Below are 23,328 nucleotides of genomic sequence, written 5' to 3' on the forward strand. Positions count from 1 at the left end.
AACTTTCAGCTGGGAAATTAATATATTTACTGCCATGGTGAAAAATATCAAACAGTCTTTTAGATGGCATTCTACAAACCCAAATGAATTCTTCCGTGTCAGCATATTTCTATAATTGGTTTTTTCTCATTTGCAGGTGTGACGTGTCTACGGCTGTTAAATATAGATGTTCCTGAAACCGTAATAGCTGGTGAAGGGAAAAGATTAGCATGCACTTATGAACTCGAAGAAGATGTTCTATATTCTATAAAATGGTTCAGAGAGGATGTAGAATTCTTCCGATATGTGCCGGGCAGTACTCCTCCGCGTCAGATATTTCACATCGAGGGTATCACTGTCGACGTAAGTAACCAAACTATTATTTTAATAATTTTATAACAAAACTCATATCGCATTGTATGTTATTAAACAATAATTAGCTTATATTGCATAATGTGATGTTCTGTCTAGACCAGCGGTCGGCAACCTTTTTGGAGTGAAAAGCCATTTTTAAAATCATATCTGTTAAAAAAAAATTTAGGGAGCCGCACGCAGTAATGAGCAACCAATGGTCCGCGAACTGCATGCGGCCCTCTCAGGTTTTTTGTGCTGTCCACGGTGTTCGTTTTGTACGGCAGAATTAGTATATTTTAATTAAAAATCTTTTTTATGAATGTGGGTTTTTAAATGTGGATTTATTTGTGCAGGTTAAAAAATTAAAACATACCTAAATAATGGAAAATAAATTAATACTTTCTTATCAAAGAAAAAGAAAATATTCTTTATGCGGATCGAACCGAGTATTTGATTTAATATTTAATTGCTCATCACTGCTTTAAATTTAGAAACTACGTTGAAAAATATTATAATTAAATTATTTATTCATTTTTTTACAGTAACACGTTATCATACTTGTAAAACACAGGGGTGGCATGGTACACGAAATTATATGATATTTTTAAATATTAAATAATAAAACAAAGATTTCCTCCTCCTTACAAAAACATATGTATAAAATCCAATAACTTATCTATTTCTTTAATTTTTTTAAAATTTAAAATATCTTCTTAGCACGGCTGTTGAACTTCTTAGGATAGTTTCTCAATATGCGGCGAATACGCCGTAATGTTCATTTTCAAACATGACGAAAGACTCGCGTTGTTTAGTCTTTCGTCATGTAAGTTGGTTTCTCAACTTACTTTTAATAAATTTCATATCAGAAAATATTTGCTCACAGAAATATGTCGATCCGAAAATCGATAGAAGTCCAAATGCGTATGTTTTAACTGAATGTAAGTGTCCGGTAAACAATTCCACGTGTCAAATACAATCCGATCTTGCTTTTTAAGATCTTCTATTTCAAATCATCTGTGTTGTATTGCAAGGGAAGATTTTTGTCTTTGCAACCCCTCCAGGTCAGCTTCAAGATTTCTAAATTTTAAATTCCACAAATACTTGGTTTTCAGGTCCTTTAACTCAAGTTGAAATGCAGCCTCATCAGTTCCAGCAAAAGGTGAAAAAATTTAATTCGGCAGGATTAATTTCAAGTGGTTGCAATACAAATTGCATAGTTGCCTTGTTCTTTCTAAACTCCTCAAATCTCCCATTAAATTCAGATCGCATATTTACCAAATTTTCTTGGAAAAATGTTAAATTTATGGAATTATTATCGGCTTGTTCTTGTTGATATTTCTTCAACGTAGGAAAATGTAATAATATGCCTTTCTCTAAGTCTGTCGCCAACAAATATAATTTTTGTTCAAACGAAATCACTTCTTCTAAAAGCAAAACTGCTGTATTTCCCTTTCCATGTGGTTTCTTATTTAGTGCGTTTAAATGAGAAGTCGTATCCACTATAAAGTAGAATTTTTGTAACCAATGAGTATCTTCTAACTGTGCATATTCAAGGTCTTTTTGTCTTGGAAACAACTTAACCTCTCCAAGGAAGGTGGCAAATCGCATCAACACCACACCTCTGAAAAGCCATTCTTATTCTGTTATGCAAAAGAAGATCGGAATATTCGCAATTGATTTCTTTAAGAAGTTCACATAATTGCCGATGATGTAGCGGTCTTGCCATTATTTTGTTAATTTCTACAACCAAATCAATCATTACTGTTATCTCTTTTGGAAAAGTTTGTGCGCAAAGTATCTCTTGATGGATTATGCAGTGAAAGGAAAATACTTCACGCAAAATTTGTTTTTTAAATAAAGAAACAAAACTTTTTTGTACCTTTCATGCTCAGTGCCCCATCGGTCGCCATAGATATTATTTTGTTAATATTAATACCCTTACTTTTCAAGCAAGTGGTAACAGCAGATTCAATGTCTTCTCCACGAGTTTCTCCTATAAGTGGCAATATATATCGAGTAATTCTTCCTGAGGTCCTTGAGAGTTTACGTATCTATAAATAAGTACAATCTGCGCAATGTCATCCACATCGCATGATTCGTCACAGGCAATGGAGAATCGGTGTTGAATCTGTAACCTGCTGATTTGTTATATCTTCTGCCATTCGTATAGTTCTGTCCCTCACAATCTTAGCAGACAATGGCATGTCTTTTACTTTTGTAATTATTTCCGGTTTGTTTTTAAAATCGCAGAAGAGAAATTCGGACATTTTAATAAAACATTTTTTCACATATTCGCCGTCCGTAAAAAGTTTTCCTCGTTTAAGAACGTCTTGAGTAGCCACAAAACTAGCAATACTTGTATTTCGTGATGCTTTTATCTATTTGGAAAATGAACATTTAGTTAGGTTTACTTTGCGTTGCAGCTCTTCTACTGCCTTTTTTCTTTCGTCTCCCCGTGGATATGCTTTGTCAAATGTATCTCGTGTTTATTTAAAAATTATCTTAGTATATTTGACTTTTTATTGTTTGAAAACTTTTCATGGCATATTAAACACATTGGAAATCCTCCTGTATTTGCTACAAATGCGTAGGTTCGATCCATTCACTTTTAAACTCCCGATTTTCTTGTTCTATCTTTCTCATCTTTTCTGACATTTTAAATGCTATAAAAATATTTTTATTTTACTAATATTTAATTTAATGTTACAATATTCACGTTACCTAACACATTCACCAGTAAATGAAAGCACTGCAACGTCCACTACAAAACCTTTACTTATTTTAACAAAGTGAGCAGATTTACAGACCACACCTGCACTACATGCGAAGACAATGGGCGCGTTCAGACAGGCAAGCGCTACCGTAGCGCTACATGTGCTGGCCTAGTGTGACGTATTTGGTTTAATAAATTAAAACAACATAAAACATAACTTAAGTAATTTTAATTGGCATGAATAATTAAAACAAATATTTGACAAATCAGTGGGTTTATGAATTCTTGCATTATCCATGATAATCCAAGACGAATGAAGAAAGAAGGATTATCGTGTATGATTTCAAAGTGTTCAAACAAGAAAGTATTAAAATTTTCAGCATCGCATGTACTATTTTCAATTGTAAAATATCCTTTATTAAATGTAAAATGTCCTTAATTTATTGCAAATGCTATATTTAGGGTTTCTAGTTTCTAATTTAATAAATAGCATTCATTTTGCATTATTCAAAAATAGATTGTTTAATAACGAAAAGAGCCGCAATTATTTATTCAAAGAGCCGCAGGTTGTCGAGCCCTGGTCTGGACCAACTAGTTGGGAAAGATTGCGGTTTCAGTTTAATTTTTCATCTAAGGTCGAGATTTAAATCTTTTAATGTTGCTAACCTTAGAAAAAATCTAAAATTATTTTACAAAGTTAATGTTATATTTGAAATGTATGTTTAAAAGATTATTATTTTAGTGTCCTCGAAAGAGAATGCACAAGATTTGAAATTAAACATGAGAGTACTCTTGTTATGAGCTTATAGATAAACATTATGATAGAAGGCTATTTCTTTGTCATCATACAAGTTAAAGGATATTAGATATGCATGCACACTCTGTTCAAAAAGAAACCGAACTTTTCGAAAATAGAAGAAACTAGTGGCGAAGTTGACATCCAAAGCGTGCGTGATTTCATGAAAGAAAACCTCAAATGTCCGTGAGATTGATTGAAGATGAATTGCGGATTCCAAGATCAACTGTGCACAACATTTTGACCTAGAGTTTCGGCCTTTGTACATTGAATTAGCAATTGATTTATTCCCCACAAGTTGATATACGACCAAAAAAAGGTATAGAATTGAACTGCAAGGACCTCATTAAAACCGCTCGAGGACTCAAACTTCCTTGAAACGATCGTTACTAGTAGGTGACGAAACTGGCGTTTTGAGTATGAGCCCGAAACAGAGTGCTGAGAGGAGACCACCAGAAGAAGGGCATCCGAAAAAAAGTCGCTTGGAGAAGTCAAAAGTAAAGACAATGCTCTTTTGTTTCTACGATATTCCAAGGGCATTATCCACAAAGAATTCGTTCCGCCTGGCCAAACGGTCAATGGTGAGTTTTATCTCGAAGTTTTGAAGCGATTGATAGCGAGAATTCGTCGCGTACGGCATGAATATCGTGACGACCGACCGTTCGTCAAAACACACTGTCCCTCTAGGCGCTATAACTCGGCTTCTAATGAAACAAATGTCATAAACAGTTAACACAACACTAATGAGGGTTGCCGCTTTCGATAACAGGTGGCGCCACTAGTTTCTTCTATTTTTGAAAAGTTCTTTTTTTTTTTTTTTTTTTTTGATAGCGGGTATAAAGATAGTTGCGGTGAATGAAGAGTCAGGCGTCAATCCGCTCCCAATCCACCTTCTTGTTTAATTATGAAAAAGCTTTGAAAGCAGTTTATCGCAATACTTGCGGTTCAAAATGCACACCAAGGGAACAGAAGTGTTTAGTATAAACAGAAATTTGTGTTTGATGCTATGCGTATAGATGCATCTGTGTGTGTGTGTGTGTGTGTGTGTGTGTGTGTGTGTGTGTGTGTGTGTGTGTGTGTGTGTGTGTGCGGGCGCGCGCCTGCTTCAATAATCGGTCTATGAGACATTTAATAAATATTAAATATTTGGGTGAGAGATGAATATTTAGATTGTTTTTTTTATTTTATTAATTTCAAACAAACAAAAAAGGTGAGATGTTGCATTTCGTTTATAGGTTGCGAGGATGAAGTAAAAAAAGTTTAATTAGCCTTTTTCCTGGAGTTTTTTAGTGTAAATTCTCGCATTTTGTTTGTAGGTTGAAAAAAAAATATCCAAGACTTATGAAACCAAGTTGAGTCCATAGAATATTGTTTATTTAGTACCACAAGTGCCAACTAAGGGATGCGGATTCATATCCAGCAGTACCGTCGACAGGGTGTAGCATAGAGGCAGCCTGCCTCACGGCGCGGCTAAATAAGGGCGCTCGTTCCACCATATTGCGGTAGGCGTCGTCGCTACGCTAATAATTCCTGTTAGCGTACCAAATGCAGAAAGAAGATTTTCCGAGCTTAAACTAATTAAAAATTATTTGCGAACAGCAATGACCCAAGAAAGATTGGTTCGTCTAGCAACTATATCGCATAGAGGCTGTCATAGCTTATAATTTAAATTTAGAGCTTATAAACAATTTCATTGTGCGATATCCCCGCAGAGCAAATATTTAATTAATATTATTATGTAATCGTTTTGCATTAATGTTTCTCTTGTAATAAAAACAAAATAGCAATTAGAGATTTACTTATATTTTTGTCTTATAATCCATCAGGGGCGATATTTAATTATTTGCCTCAGGGCGCGATCAAATCTGGCGATGGCCCTGGCCGTAGATGTTTGATTGTCCTTATGTGGTAGATGAATTTCACCGCCGGATGTGAGACCGCCACCCTACTTATTAGAGGCCTGAAGTGGCTTCGTATAAAGTTCTGTGTTTGATCTATCAAACATGGAATCGGTGAGAATTACGTAAGTGAAAAAAGAACTTATGTCGTTATGGACATAAATCACAATGTTCATCGCTTCCTCCAGTATTATTACGTATGACACAAAAGCAATCTGGTTATTAATTATTCGCAGATCTGTAATATGAAAATAAATTCTTTTTCACATGTCATTAATCTCTTTTATCATTTATGTGTTATATTTTAAAATTAGCACTTCTCTGACTTGTAGATCAGATAGTTGGAAAACAAGTTAACAGCGTATATAACTGTCTAAAACAAATGCAAACATTTCTTCGGATAGTACGTCTGATTTCACTTTAACCCTCTTGACGGTTTTCTAAACTACCTAAAAAAAAAAAAAAGAGCTTAGTCTACGCGCTATCATTCTACCTAAATAAATGTAAAGCAGAGTTCTCCAACAAACAAATTTAAGCCTTTTTGGTGAAGAACCGTAAGTGATGTGGTGTACCGTAGAGTCTGAAGGAACACTTGCATGCAGTTGTATTTGAAATGCCTTCTTTGCTCACAGCAGATGTAAATTTCCTTAATCTCTCCACGTAGTCTCGATAATTCGAGTTGTTAGTCTGCGAGATCTAACCAGAAAGAAAGGCAGTCTCCGAACGTTGTCTCTTTACTCCTCCAGGCACTATATATCACCTAGGTGACAAGTCACGCCAACCAGGGTGCTCTAACACAACACTTACTGTCCGCTTTAAACAGTTCTCTTAACACTCCAACATTGTGTAGACGAACTGCATTACCTGAGACAGGGAAAATCTAGTACGTCTTCCTGTCACAGCATCCCTTCCGCGCCACCCTCCCCGCCAGGGGAGGATAGCGCGTCTTCCAATGTCGTTTTTCTATCACAGACCAGTTGGTTTATGGGACTTCTTGAAAGACTTCTGTTTTTGTAGCTATTTTTTAAACGACTTGCGAATTCTTGGCAAACGGGAGTTTCAGGCAGTGACCGGAAACGAAGGATATTTTGTTGGAATAGTCGGCCAAGCATATAAACCGCCCTTATTTTTGTTGCTTTTACTCCATTTCTTGTATTAGCACACTGATAGACCTTGTTGGCCTCCATTTCACTCTGAATCTGCAGTATACATCAATAAAATGTTTACCTATTAATGTATTTGCAGAATCCATTGAACTTCTCAACTTCCATGCGTGTTTGAAGTATTCCTTCAATAAGTAACCAAGCATACCATGAACTATTCAGACACTTCAGTTACTGGTCACGAAGTTTTAGAGTTATGGTTTAGTTAAATAAACATAAAAATACGATTATATTTCTTCCTGAAATAAAAAAAGAACACAATACAGGAGAAACATACGGTTTTGAATTACAGTCATAAAAGGTCGCCGGACAATGGAGATTGGTGTTAAAATTCTGTGCAAAGATCAACCTACTGAATTTTAAACCTAGGAAAGTTTTTTTTTTAATAAAGATAAATGGAGAAACTTTCTTCGATATTTCCTATCGTTCGTTTGATAAGTCACATCAAATAATGACTCAGCAGGCTCCATTACTGTATTGATCTATCGTTAGATCGATTTATTAATGTTGCTATAAGGTAACTAGAGGACTTCCAAGTTTTACTAAAGGCTCTTCTATACTAAAAAGAGATCACGGAGTTCTAAAGGAAACTTACCTATCAGTGTTATCTACTGATTCTAAAATAATCTATGAAGATAGTAAAAAGAAAATTCCAAGAGTGTGCTTGAAATGCCAAATTCGGTATCATTTTGCCACCTTGTATTAAAGTTTTTTTTCCCTAGGAAAACTAAATGACTAACCTTTTCAGTCCTGGACGAGCAACTGAGGATGGAAATTGATGATATAGTCTTCTATAGGGAAATTTGCTGTACATGATAACAGGCAAACCAGCCCATGAGCACACGTAACAAAAATGCACAGACCAATAGAGACTTCACTGTTAATCAAACTACATACTAACATTTTATCGACATGTTGTTATAATTTTGACATTTTCTTGCGCTGCTTATAATTCAGCTTTCAATCATAAGGAAATAAAAAGACGTTGATAGCATGCTAGTAGTATTCATCAAAAAATGCTAAAAATGTTTTTCGTAATATTCATAATTGAAAATTGAATCAGGACAGTTATCTGGCAGTAAAATATTTGAAGACAAACACTGCGAACTTCGGTTATTTTTAATTCTGATACAACTCAATAAAGGAAATTTGCTTTTGTCGACTACTTTCCCTTGTACTGTGCCTTCTTGATGAATTAACAAGCTCACTCCCAGAACTTTTGTAAGATTTTACTTAATGCTGTGGGTAGAAAATCAATTTACTCTCTCTGACGTTTGGTTCAGTATCATATTCTATTTTCATATTTGACTGTTTGCCATTTTCTTTAATAAAGGCATGAATTTTTTGTGTGTGTGTGTGTGTGTGTGTGTGTGTGTGTGTGTGTGTGTGTGTGTGTGTGTGTGTGTGTGTGTGTGTGTGTGTGTGTGTGTGTGTGTCAGTAAAACACACACACACACACACACACATAGAAAGAGAGAGAGAGAGACATTATATTAATGTCTCACAGCACCCACAGATAACTAAAAAGGTGAAACAAAAATGAAATATTTATACACACACACACACACACACACACACACACACACACACACACACACCAAACCGACTGTTGCTAATGAGCTGAATAATCATATTTCCCTCAGAAGGATAAAACGCCAGCCTCTAAAATCCACAATAATGCTAATGAGCAACCTCTTCTTTCTTCCCGAAGTATAAAGAAAGAGTTCAGCGTAGCTGTAGTTCGCGTGCGGAATGAGTCAGTGGCCTTTCTTTTTTGCCTCCTTTATAGCGGCGAATGTCGAAGATGAATGAAGGAGTTTAGACAAGCACATTACGTTCAGAATGAGTCATTTACACACACAATTTCTTAAAGAATGTACTACTGACTCTGGTATTTTAAAGAAAACTGCCTTCCCCGCCAGAAAATATGTTCCGAAAAGCGTTTTTTTTCGTGGAAATCTTCGCCGTTCATACACCAAAATGAATTCCACGTTTATATAAAAACGCAGCACACATTTTTAGATGTTCCCACCACAAAAGCTTTGAAATATGACAGGCAATGAGTAGCTTACACTTGCTCAGTAATGCGGCTCCCAATGACAAGCTCTTAACTTTGCTGTTGCCACATTTCCCAACAGTTTATCTGGAGTACCAACACTTCCAAGTAGAGAGGGAGGGAGTGAAGAAAAACAATTTCAAAAGACAGATAATATATCATACAACGACACGCCTATAGTCGAATGCTTAAAATCTGTTTGTCATGGCGAAGCCTCTGTGGATCGTAATTTACAAGGATAAATCATTATTATATGCTATTGAGATGGTTTATTATGCTCTCAGCAAAAAATACTGCTTTGAAAGTAATGGGCCGAGTTATTTTGCTTTGAATATATTTCAGTACTGTAAAAAATGCATTGCGCGTGTATCAATAATAAATAGTTGTAAATGAAAATGATGTCTAAGGAATTCGATAAGATTATTCTTTTACGACCCAGCCCCCCCCTCCCTTTCCGCACAAGCACATGCTCCTCTTTCCTTTAGCAAGCAGTTATCGTCTGAAATGGTGTAACAAAATCAGATATTATCGTAAATAAAACACACTAATAATATTACTGTACCATGCAATGACTAGTCTTTTTATTTTCTTCAAGAGTTCAGCGGTTGAAGAAAATTAATTTTCTGCTACCTAAGCCTGGAGGCATTCTACAGGAGCAGATTTTTTTTCTCTCATTGATCACGCCATGAAACACAATTTACAGACAATTGTTATCGGTCTTTCTTGTAATCTATCTCAACTGGTCCAGTTACAGTTGCGACCCATCTAAACAATTAAACAGGGAGTATTCGAATTTCTGTATGTTATCCCTAAATCTTAATTAACCTCAGAAATTTCATCACAAACTGTAATCGTAAAAAATACCATTATTTTAGTACTGTTATCTGCTTATATCTTACATTTTCCCCCCAATATAATTGCTTTTTTTTGAATGTCTCTCGTCTTTTCCATGTAAGGAAGAGAAACGAGCCAGTATTACATTTTCATATTAGCTGACTGGAGAGAAAACTTCACTGTTTCTGCATTTCATGATCCAAAATGGTTGTTTCATTGTTGTGTCAATGTTCGGTTCTAAATAAAGTCACTCTTTACTTTCGTTGTGGAACGTCAATCCTATTATTGAGCATTATCACGTTTTTTCTATTTTATTATTTATTTATTTTTCACTTCACTGATTTACTAATCTACCATCACTTACCTCAGTAGAATAAAGCACAGTAGTCCGACTTGTTCAATATACTTATATGGTAATCAGTATTTCGATATTCGTATGCAGTGAGTATCTCTTTTTTATCATTATTCAGATACATCGTTCCATAATAACAACTGTTGTCATACGTGAAGGCTTTATTCTAGCAAACTTCAGTGATGACATATTAAGTTGAATTTTAAATCTGAGTTAGTGTGGCAGTATGGAGATTTTTTATTTGACTCCCATCCACCAAAGGTTATAAACCTGTAGAAAATTAGTTCTCTTGGTGGAAAAATTATTTTTCTATTAATTTATATATTTCCGTGTATTTATTTCTTTTTTTACACAATCCAAATTTTTTGAAGACACTTCATGGCAGTAATAAGCGTGCCGGTGATTTCGCCCCGGGCTATGAAATTCATTCTCAGCTAAAGAATCACAAATAGCCATATACTGTACACTGCGAGATTCGAACCGACAGCCTCTGGGAGGCAAAGCGAATAAGCTATCCACTCAGCAAATATAACATCGTAGTCAGTGTTGTTATGAGTTCTATGAGTACTTCTTCCATCTTCTTCGTAAAGAAACTAGTAGAATTAAATTGTGAAGTTAATTTCGTAAACCTTCTTATAAATTCATTTGATTATTATACTGCAATAATAGTACTAGATAGCTAACACTTACGTCAGTCTCCGCTTGGTTCCGGTTCAGACACGGAAAATTATCTAAGTTTCCGATATTTACAACTCTTAAATCCAAAATTCTGATACTTCCGAATTTCGGATTTAAAAGCTTTTAGATTCAAGCTTGCGATTCTAAGATGACGCGTAAGCAGTTGTACTCACACCATTTTCTGAGACTTCGACTGCCTGATACTGCAGCTATCTCTTGGGTGTGTTCTGCAAACTAGACTGTCTTTGCGTGTGAGATTATTATTATTATGTGACACCTCCAGGGAGTCTAAGACTCATCGAGGGAGGGTATGTACTCGACAATCTCCGTCTCCATCACTCAACCTCGTCATCTACCAATCGCATCATCTACACCAACGCCATCTACTGTCTACCATCACCACTAATACTTATAAATGTTAGTAACTGTTGTAAGGTTATGTTAGCGAACTTTTCTTACTGCAGAGCAAACGGAAAAAAAGAAATCTAGATTCTTGTCCATGACGTGCCTCCTGTTAGTGATGCTAGTAGCACGCATGTATTTTTCATCGCATAATAATTCCAAGTGCGCTATGAAAGCGGTTAAAATGTTTTGAATCCTTTGACTCTTTTAGGCCTTCTGGTTATTTTAGATGTTCACGGTTCAATTCACAATTCAAATTTTCAGCAAAGTCATGCCGGAAGTACCTTGTTTTGAACTAAGCCAGATAGTTCATTTCCAGTAAGTGAAGTGATATTGAGGAACGTGACTAGAATAATAATACTGATAATGAAATCCAATTCACAGAAATTAAATGCTAACCACATACAAGATGTGGTTAGCATTTAATCGATTTCTTATCGTTTCGATATTAAGTCTAAACATCCCAGCCGAATGAACATCAATTGAGTATCTGTTTAGGGCGATGAAAACTTTTTCTGAAGCAAACCAAATTAGGCCAAAGGTTACCACAGCAAATTCAAGTTGGTTCTTCCTGCTGTTGGAAAGTGAAGATATCCAGTTGAAACATTTTTTGGTCTTACCAGGAAAATGCACCTTAAGGAGATATTAGTTCATTATATATTAGAGTTTTCAGTTGCAGATTAAATCTTAGTGGTTTTCGATCATCAGTGTCGAATATAATTTTGTATAATTTTAAACAATGTAGATAAAAATGTTATGAGATTTAAACAAACTTCGACATGCAAAAATCGCAAAGATATACTTTCATTAAAACCCAATACAAATTTTTAAAATCCATTCAACCAGAATGACATTGCTATACAGACGACCAAAGTAAGCAATCCTTATGAGGTGGTCGCATTCTTGCAAAATACAGTACACTTAAAATGTAAGTGATTTCTAGTAGTTTATCTGAATCCATATCTAACTGATCATTATATTTTAAAACAGCCGCTAGGTGTCGCTCATGTCAGAAAGGAGAAGAATGTTTCAGGTTTATTTTATTTCATTTATTTTTTATTGTTTATTCATTTCTTATTTAGTTATTTCTTTTATGGAAACGCTTTACATTTTGGGAAGGAAAACAATATTCAGAAAACAGTCTCAAATAAATTATAAATTTATGAATTGTCTGTATGGTACCGTAATGCCACCGAAAGAACCGTCTTCATGTTTGCATCTTCATTTCTTAAATTCACTTGAGATTTTGAAATTTCGTTTTATTTAATGAACAAGACCGGGGATTTCTTCAGAAAACTTCCATTTAAATCATAGTGATCCATGTCGATACATTTCTGAAGTCGTGTTTGTTTTATTGCTGTTTTCGTTTTTATTTATAGACTTCGCTACAGAATTGAAAGGTGGGGGGTGGAGCAAAGATTGGCAGCGAATATGCTTACGGTGCAATTTCTTTTACGGCAATAAAACGAATTCTACAGCAGTTCTAACAAGAGATTTCCGTGCTGTGTACTTTCACAAATAGAACACACATAGCTGCTGCACGCACGCACACACAGTCTTTATTCCCCCCCCCCGCCCTTCTCTTTTATTTTCGTGGATCCATTTTTTCTCTCTGCTGGACCACCTGTACTTTCTGATCTCAGAGCTTTCTTTTAGCCTCAGCTGCTTTTTTTTCTCCCTGACTCTGGCATTCCGATTGTCTTCTCCCTGTGGTATTTGTTTTTAGATAACGCCTTTACAATCACAGTAACTTTGTGATTTCTTCACTTTCTAAGAAAGATACCGGCCACCGTGTTATTATTATTATACATAGAATTAGTTCACTTTTCAAATAATCCACTACTAAAGTTATGGGTTAGTCGCTTCCTGATCCATTAGTGCTTCTGATAAGATTGACAAAATGAGAGAGAGAAATGTCAATTCTTAACACTGTAATATCTGAAGTTCTTACGGGAAAAAAAGCAGGAAGTTGTCCATCCCTGAGGCTGTTCTTGGTGGACGCAGTCATTTCAGCAAATCATATGGTCTCCATGGGAACCAAACTGCTGTTTCAAAAAGTGTGGATTTGATTATGATGTTATTTGTACAAAAAATAAACAGAACTGATTTCGCACAACTTAAGAGAGAAGTTCTAGGGACTGTTTGTTCAGAAATATTATAACGACATCCAGAAGTCATTAATGTCTCTATCTGCAGTCTGTCCGTTAATTAAAAATCCAAGTTTACAAAACAATAAAAAGAGCATTCTCTCTAAAATTATGCTTCACAATACTGAATCAAGAATGTAATGAAGTACAATGAGATGGATATCAATTTTAATCTATTTTAAACTTATAAATCTCTATTTAAATAAATATTATATTATAGAATCTGTTTATTCAAGACAAAAGAAATATTTATATCAAAAATTGATCAAAGTATTCTATAGTTTATCATAGCTTTTTTTTGCTTATAAAAGTTGAAAATGGTCATTGAAAATGAGTGATTTACGATTGTGCTGTTATAAACGGTTATTCATGAATTTTAGGCTGACTCTGTAAATACAGCTCTAAAAAAGAAGAAAAAAGCGTAATGATCATGACATTACAAAAATGAGTCAAAATATGTAGCAAAATGGCGTTCCATTTTCTTAAAGTACCAGTGAAAACAGAGAGAAATATGGAGACAAAGGAATGCAGCAATTCCATATGATCATTGAGATTTCGTACAACTTTTATTTGAGTACTCCAAAATGTCTTTTTTCTGAAATCTCTTTTCACATTGGTCCATTCTTTCTTGGCGCATCAAACACGCTCGTTGTTCAGTACAATTAAAATCGGGACTGTCAACAAAACATGACAGCATTTTCATGTTATTCCCGTACATGTGTTATTTTAAATATTAATCGAAATGTAAAAATAATATGAGATTTTATTTAGTAATCATTGGAAGTGTCAATATAAAACAAATCTTTCCTTTTCGGCTAGATGACAATGTTTAGCTCCATCCTACAATTGTAGTTTTCAAATGTACCAAACTGTTTAATTCTAGATGCAGATAAAAAATTTTCAAAGTATCCTTACGATTCTGTACTGATAATCGTTTCGAATGACTTGCTATCTAGGAAGAAACACTTCCTCTGTTTCTTCCTAGATAGCATCCTGGATTTCTTCTTCTTCTTCATGTTTCTCGTTGCTCTAGAAGAGACACTATACGGTTGAATGATGGCAATCAATTTTTTGCTAATATTTTATCGTAAATATCTCTCTTTTCCTGATAATGGCAACTGCAAATCGCTTATCAAGATCTGCTACGGGTTGCATACTGTTAAATGGCACAAGTGAGAATCTAGATAATGCAATATCAGGTGTATTATGCAACTAACTTCTTATTTGCATAGCATTCCCGATAATTGTTGTGTGTTATCCTTTATTTTCATTTTTAATACATTAATTTCCATTGTGGGAATCGAAGTAGGAGTTCCCTTGGTTTGTACTACTTAAAAGCCACGGACTCTGTACAGGATCCCGTATATTCACCTTTAAATACTTTTACATCAGGCAGAAACTTTTCTTAAGGTTTCTGCCTGATCTCCGATGATAATCATCAGCAAATGTAAACATTAAATTACGGTACCTTTTTTGATAACACTTCCACAAAGCAATTGAAATAACCAGGGAAATAAAAACTAAACCAAAAAATAAATTAAAAATGGCGTCCTCGATCGGAAAACACACCAGTTTCGTTCTTGTGGTGACAAGAGATATTTTTGTTTTCTCAAACCTCGGATTTTTCATCCCCTATATTGATAAATCTGCCAAAGATTTATTGGGATCGTACAGAGTGTGGGTAAGAGCATTAAGTGGGGTAGACATGGAATATATAGTGTAGTGAAACGGTTCTCATCCTGTGGTCCGCTGTAATATCTGAGGGGGTCCACAAGAAATTAATTTCCTGAACAAATATTTTATTCTCTGCTAAGAACAGCCTTGATGTATTACCACGGGCTGTACAGACAGACCACTCATTGTGGCACCTCGATGTACGTTCAACGTGTGTACTACATATCGATGTATCATTATCGTTACCGCTCGAATGAATTTTAGTTTTTCTTGCACAGACGGAGCACATTGGATGTCCGTTGCTAGGTGCCACAATCGGTTGTCTGTCTATAGAGGGGGGGGGGGGGAAGATAGATCAGATTAAAGCAGAGTCAAAGGAAACACTACATCACATTCAAACAAGAAAATTCGGAACTATAGTGACTATTATTTAGCTCTTGGTTTTACTTATACTGACTCTCTTCATAATCAAAACCCACAATGCGTTGTCAAACAACAGTCAGTCGAAGGATTCAAGAGATAGCACAAAATATGAAAGAAAAATTATTTACAACTGGACGGAAGTGCAGACATTGCGAAATGCATCATTTGCATAATTTCATAATTTATGATAAAATTCGTCAACTACAGTCCCTTCCACAGGGGATTCTGCCAAAGGAGATCCGCTGTATTTTTTAAATTAAAATAGGGGTTCTCCACTTTCATAAGGTTCAGAAGCGCTGATATAGATGATCCTTCCGTGATGAGTCACCGGACTTCTTGGAGACGTCAGGTAATAATAATAATTATCAATATTATTCATAAAAATTGATACGACAATGGATTCAAATGTTACCAGTACAGAAACTTACCAAGTTTAATCGAATCCAATCTGAGTAAAGACAAATCAATAATACGCTGCCCTCTCTTCCTTAGCTGAATTTTTAACCACTTTAATCCCATGCCCTTAATTCCGTGTTTTCTCTTTGTCAAAAACACAAATGTAGGAGAGTATCAAATGTCTTACTAACATTCCAACTTCTTGATGACCTTATAATGTATCACATATTTTTGAGTACTAATACAACGTAAAGGTTTAAGATTACCTCTTTAGTGTGTTCTTTATCTATCGGAGCTCTAGAAAGCGAAACAATATGAGCAGCTATCTGATTCGGATCGACAAGAGGATATTTCTTTGTTACAGAGGGGCTTGAACCAAGCTTTTTAATTAGCGACCAGGCTTTTCTACTAGAGTGTTTGAAATCTATTTTTTCAGTTATTTGAATCCACTTTCCCCTACGAGCAGCGTTGAGACTACGGAGCAGTTCTTCTCCTATCTCTAGATTCTTACTTTCAAGGAATTCCGGATACAGGGATATGCTTTCATTGGTCTATCCAGGCACGTATTATTTTCGGTAGCCTCGAGGAATGTGTACTTTTGCCACCGCTATAACTACTCCAGTGAACCATGTATAGTTTTTGTAAGTTGGTGGAATTCTTCTAAAGCGTGCGTCTAGATCCGCAGTGAAGTTTTCCAAGTCGGCTTTTTGGAAATTCCATCTTGGTCTAGGAAATGATGTCATCACTGGAATTTGGGCTCCTAATTCCATAAAGATGGGACGGTGCTGGCTATTTGGAAAAACCTCAAGAATATGTCTGAAAGTCTGTAGAGACTGCTTTTCACTATCACTGGAAACGAATGTCAAATCTGGATTATATTCCTTATTCCAGGCTCTTGATTTAAAGGCGCCTTTTTCCTTGGCATCAAAAACTAAGTGACGACGGTGTTGATCTGCCCATTCAGCTATTATTTCCCCGATTTGATCATTCCGATCATATTTCCAAGACGTATGATGACTGTTGAAGTCACCAGAGTACACCGTTGGGTGGGAGTATGTCTGTAGAACATCATTTGGCCAAACAGTTGCAGGTGGTTTATATACATTCACAATCGTAATGTCCGCTATTTTAACAGTGATCTTATGGATTTCGTCATTAGTCGAAGAAGATATCAGCACAGCATTCTCAATACCATTTCGGACATATGTTATGTTGCCGTAGCCACAACTGTAAGTAATCCCGAGAATGTCGTAGCCAGGGATTATTGCTCTAGATTTAACTTGATCTTCAGTTTCGATATGATTCTTGAATAAGAAGTAGATCGACGTTTTTTCCTCGTAGAAGTTTAGAAAGACATTGACATTTTGATGCGCTGATACCCTTAACATTTAACTGGAAGATACGGATATTATGTCCAATATTCCTTATCAGCTGGTTCGAAGAAGAACCGTTGTGAAGGTTTTTGAGTTTCTATGTGTAAATATGGTCAGGAGATTGCACAACTGCACAATGGTCAGTCGCTCTAGGACGATAGGAAGCATTATAAGGTTATTCATTCATAAGGCCATCCAGATAAAGATGATTTAGCTGGTTTGACACGACGGTGGCGAGGTCTTTTCATTCCTGAAACCATGCTTTTTCTCTTCCGCAAGGTAGGCAAACCGGCAAAGAATTCATACAGGCATAACTGATCACATAGATTCACTGTTCTCGTAGTGTTTGTTGCTTCTGTCTTAATTTAAAATCATTCTAATCCTAAGTGGGTGAACTTTAAATGATATCAGGTTAATGATTTTGTAACGTGATCATCTTCACTTTCCTGTCAGCGACGTGAGGAATCTTTATGTGGTCTCTTTCGACGAAAGGTGAGTTAGTCGGTCCCATACGGAGGTAGGGGTTTTTTCACCCGGAAACTCGGGTTTTTCGTCCCCTAGAATAGGCATACCGGCCTCCTGAACACACGCATCTACAGAGATAAGACACCCCGGAGGCATAGAGCTAACCACCTTATCCTCGAATTACGGTTGCGAAGTTCAGGAATATTTGAAAGGTCGTGGGAGTTTAAGTGCCTGTTAGGACTATGGATGAAAATGGATGGATCGTCTTCACTATCTCCATAAGCTCGTTGGACTCTAGCTGTCAGATACATCTATGCTTGAGCTACAATGATAGAGGAATGATTAAAAGAAAATTATTTAAAAGTGAATATGTAGCCCTAGACGAGGAAAAAAAAGCATTTCCTGTATTTTTCTATATTTTCACACGTCTTATCTCATGTGTCCTACTGGAGGGTGTTGTAATTCCACTTGAGTAATACGACATAAGAAGAGCTTAACCTATTAAAGTACCATCCAGGAAGAATAATAAATGATGTCCAAAAATTCTTAGAGAATTAATAAGAGAAGCATCGTAAGTTAATCCTCTTAGTTCTGTTAGAGGATCAAGTTATATGCAGTCGACAGAGGCCTCACCCGAGGGTGTTGCAAGTACCTCCTTATGACCTAGTTTTCATGAGAGCAGGTGGCAAGGTTGTTGTTTTTTATAACAATATTTTATAATATTAGTATACCAATGATATGATTTGAAAATAGAGATCAAAATCGACTTGACTCTATGGTATATTCCGACTACAAATTAAAATAAATGATTTTTTCTGCACTGAAGATGCTAGTTGAAATAGTTCCTCCCTGTTAACAGATATGGGTCTAATCCGAACTGAAACAAAACTAATTTCATTCATCCAGACTTTGATATCTTTCCGGCTAGGAATCGGAACACAATTCCTGTATTTATTCTCCCTCCCCAAAGACACATTAAGATAATACCTACATGTATATTCTTAAAGGGTAGTCTTCAACAGTTAACTATTTTCCAGAGTATGACCTTCTAGTCTGAAATATTTTCATAATTACTGAGAGATCTATATCTTGGACTGTAAGTTTTGTTGAGAAATAAAGGGCTCTACGAAAAAGGCACTTAACCAAGCCCTTATTTTTGCTTAAAGACATGGCGTGAAATGTGACACCATTAAACGTATAACACAGCCTTCAAACGTATAAGTCAACTTTCTGCCAACCTAAGCCGCATTAAAGATCCATATCATTGGTAATATTTCTCAGTCCTCCGTAGCATAATTGGAAGAACGACGATTCGATTGCAAAATGCCTAAATTCGATTCTCGGTCGTATTTTTTCTCCCAGAAACTTGGGTTTTTCATCCCGCATACAGACAAATGGGCCATGACACATGCAATTTACAGACAAAAAATACTAGTGGTGGTGGTGGTGGGCAACAGATGGCGTTGTGTAGGTGATGATGATAGTCGTAGTTCGCTGTAGTTGGTGGATTAAGTGGTACAAACGGAAAGTTATAGAGCAGGTGCCCCTCCTTCGATGAGTCTTTGGACTCCTTAAAGGTATCACGTAATAATAACAATATAATAATATGTGACATATTGTAACTTGTCAATATGAATACCACATCCACCTTGGATAAACAGAAAGTATGACCCATGTAATAAAGAAATGACGCAGAAGATATGGGCAATATGATGTGAATTTTACATCGCTCCATTCATGTGAGGAACATAGAATATAAACAACGTTTACAAAAATGTCAATTTAAATCACAGAGTTTATAATTTGAAATAATAGAAGGCATCCAAAATCTCACAAAATTTTAACATAACAGATGATCTTATCTTAAATGAGATTTACGAAATCCCTTCAGAAATCTCGAGCACAAATCAAAAGATGGTAAAGTCGACTAGTCTCAAGTTCAAACTAGTCTTCTAGTCGACTAATCTTCAAGTCCTAGCTCACTTGAAGTACGGTTTCCAGGACAGAACCAATTCTTCAGGAGAATATCTAAACATTTCGAAACCCTTCAAAAAATCTCTCTAAGAATATTGTCTGTACTGTTCATTTTCCCTTTTAAAAGACAAAGTTATGTCGAATGAAACCTTGAGATATTTCTAATTAGTCTTTAAAATTGTCTCATTTTCAGACTCTAAATAGTTATTGCACAAAACTAACAATGATAACTGTACGTATCCCTGAGCCTATACAAGAATACACTTCTTCATACAATTCTCATATATAAAATGAGTCAATTATTGAGAAAGGCGGAGCTTTATCTGAAGAAGTAGCTTCAAATCAGCTACTTCTTCACATTATTTTTAATAATTTGTCACAATGATAATTAGTGTTGCTGTTATGATATTGCTCGAATTCCAGAGCAGTTATATGCATTCTCATGAATTAAAATTATAATGTCAGCCATGTAGCTGCTTAAATTTTATTCAGTCTGATATTCCCCTACTTCTTCACTACTTTAAGTATTTGTTTAAAATAAATATCACTTATTTTGTAGATGAAGTAGAACAGCAAATAAAAAATGGCGAAAATCAGTTGAAGGATACGCTCCATGTCTGAGGCAGTTTCCTTTCTTCTCCATCCTTTACAACTTCGCGCTCCATTTTTGTCCACTTGTGTAGAAATTTCTAGAGGACCTTAAGAAATACAAGAATCTAGAACAATTGAATGATATCGTATGGATTATCTCCATTGAACATAAGTGTCGTACAAAAGAAAGACAATAAATTTATAACTGGAGTTATAAATTTGGGTTTAATTTCATGGAAAAATGCAGTACTACTTAAGAGTCACTGTCGAAATTCTTATAAATACCAGCGTATTAACTTCGTTTTTATTTATACCTGCTTAATTATGAATTGCGAATAGTTTTTTTGCACCACATCTCTTGCATATTCATCTCTCTCTTCCATTAGCGAACTTTCCGACATTCTCAGCCTCTGAACAGTCTGTATTATATCACTGATATTTTTCTATACAAAAAATGAAAATGCACCTTCTGGTTGTATTACAAACTTTATATCAGCTCCATTAAACAGTATTTGTGCTATTTATAGAACGAACACGGTATAATGTTCGTCCTGTTGAGCGAACCCTATAAACTTTTCATCTAAGAGCAAAAAAGACGTAGAAAAGCCTGTCTTGTCACTTTCTTCTCAATACCATGAAAGACTTTCACTGTATTCTTTCAAACAGAGCCATCAAATTCAGTATTAGCTTGCTTTTATGTCAAAAAGCATTCCAGGAATTTCAGCTTTCCCCTGTGGGTGGTAGTCTTTCAACAGATACACTATGTTGCCAAAAAATTGAAACACCCGAGAAATGCAAACAAAGATCGAAATACCTGTTGAATGAGGTATCAGACAAAACTACAGTTGGCATACATAATACGGCATTTATTCTTCTTTTTCTGATAATTTCATGGAAACTTTGTCATGGACAGAACTACAGCTGCTCTGCATAATAGCATTTAGTCTTATTTTTATGATACTTTCATGGAAATTTGACGTGTATAATTCTTCTCGTAGGACTATAATGAGTTTTGCCAGTGATTTTGGACTGCAGGGACAATTACTCGCACATAGTACAATCTCATCCCACACTATTCAATCGAGTTTAGATCGGAATTCCGATCTTTCCATTCTGTTAAAGGGCGCTTGTTCTCAAACTCCTTAGCCCGAGTAGCTTTTTCTGTGGGAGAGGGTATTGTCTTGCTGGAAACGTCATGATTATTCACCTATTCACCGTAGAATTTTATAAATGCATGAGATGTTGCTTTATCCAAAACATGGAGGTATGCCTCTCTGTTCACGCTAATATATATCAATAAAAAAGTAGTTCTCTCATATGACCAGCAACGAAAAGCATTCATAGCTCTTGATGACTTCACTACGATGCTACGGACGGGGCTATGCAATTATTCTCTTGGTTTTCACCGGATAGTTACCAGAATCAGGTCTCCTATCGAAAGAAATCAGACTATAAGGCCATTCATCTTTAAAATGAACCTAGCATCCCGGTTTATGCACCACTGAAACTGTTTGTGAGCATGAGCTTTGTTTTCATGTTTTTTTGGTGTGGGGTTAGCCGTTCTTCCATGGAAAGTTACAACACACTGTGCTGTTTACAGAAGTAAATACCAGAGAGTGCCAGTATTGACTTCTGTGCGCTCTTGATGACTATATTTCTACCACTGCTCTTTTCTGACAAGTCTCTCAAAACACATGTTACATTCCTCAGATCCCTGAAAATTCTCGGTGTAAAACTTCCGACTTTGGTATTTCTATTCATTTCCGGTTTTCGTGTAGTGTTTCATATCATTTTTCTGGAGGAAGTTCAACCTCTCAAAAATTTGTCTTCTGCTCATCATGTATTATAATATACAAACTTGTCATGTACAAAACTGGTGAACTTTGCTCATCGTGTTATTTTGTTAAACCTGAAGTTGGTGGATTCTGATGCCCCCCCCCCCTTTTTATACATGTCTTACTATAACGTTCTCTACGTCATTTTCATATTTTTACGTTATTTACATCATGCAGGCTGTTGCTGGAGTGTTCAGATACTTTTGACAAAATCTTCTAATGCGGTTAATACAGATAAATGTTTCTCTCTCTCTCTCTCTCTCTCTCTTTGTTTATAGTATTATATTTTTAATTATCAAGGTTATACTTATTTTCTGTGCAGTCAACTCAGTAATGGTATTTCTGATTATAATTTATTTTTTTGAGCAGAACAAAACATTGCTGTGTTAACTATAGCATAAACCCTATTACCCTGTTAGTTTATAGCACAAATTGATATTAGCCTATTAGCTTATAAACCAAACTTATTATCCTTACAGTGCATCATTTGTTAATTTATTAGCCTTTCCACTGCTCTATAACACACAACTATTTTCAGAATTCTTTAGTAGTATGAGATAGTACCATTTAATAATTTTTCCTGTGTTTTCATTGTTTCTCTATCCATCAAAGTTTCGCATCCCTCTTCTTACATCCGGCTCAGAATAAATATTCCCTTCGTGTGTACGGTCCCTCTTATCCATTACAATTTCATCTTCCCTTCCTGCGGTGCTGTCTGCTAAGAGATGTATTCATCAACACAGTGTTTCTAAACTTCTGTGTTTGTATTATTATGCCAGACAGCGAGATGCGATAGAGAGAAAGAGAGAGAGAGAGAGAGAGAGAGAGAGAGAGAGAGAGAGAGAGAGATTGTAATATGCATAAATGCAAATTTCCAGAATTGTTTCACCATAAGCCGAGTGTTATTTCATTTCTCACGTTTCGTGCTTGCTAGGGATAAAGTAACGAGACACCCGCTTTTGCATTCCTATAACTTTAAACAGTAACACACTGCTGGCCATTGAGAGCGGAATTAGTTAATGTTAGAAACTATTCACATGTCATTTCCTGCTAAGGTTTCAAAGGATTCTCATATTGCTGCATCCCAAGCCGACCCCTTGCTTTTATCAGCACAACATACCTTATCATTACATATTTATGACCATATCCTCCAGTTGGATTATGCTCTATTTAAACCCGAAACATCGGAATTTTCCACAATAATGGGAACACTTGCGGGATAAAT

The 23,328-nt window shown here is 35.7% G+C and overlaps 1 protein-coding gene across 1 annotated transcript in view; it reads left to right on the forward strand.

Moving 5' to 3' along the window:
* LOC150094043 (uncharacterized) overlaps nucleotides 1-23,328 on the forward strand; it is a 333,048-nt gene that overhangs the window by 184,331 nt on the left and 125,389 nt on the right. Inside the window, exon 2 of the mRNA XM_090413060.1 lies at nucleotides 137-342. Coding sequence (XP_090269186.1) covers nucleotides 137-342 — 206 coding nt within the window. The remainder of the gene's footprint in view (nucleotides 1-136; nucleotides 343-23,328) is intronic.

Source organism: Typopeltis vanoorti, chromosome 23, assembly GCF_054136105.1.
Source record: "Typopeltis vanoorti isolate ZY-2024b chromosome 23, IOZ_Tvanoo_1.0, whole genome shotgun sequence".
Classification (NCBI taxonomy): Eukaryota; Metazoa; Arthropoda; class Arachnida; order Uropygi; family Thelyphonidae; genus Typopeltis; species Typopeltis vanoorti.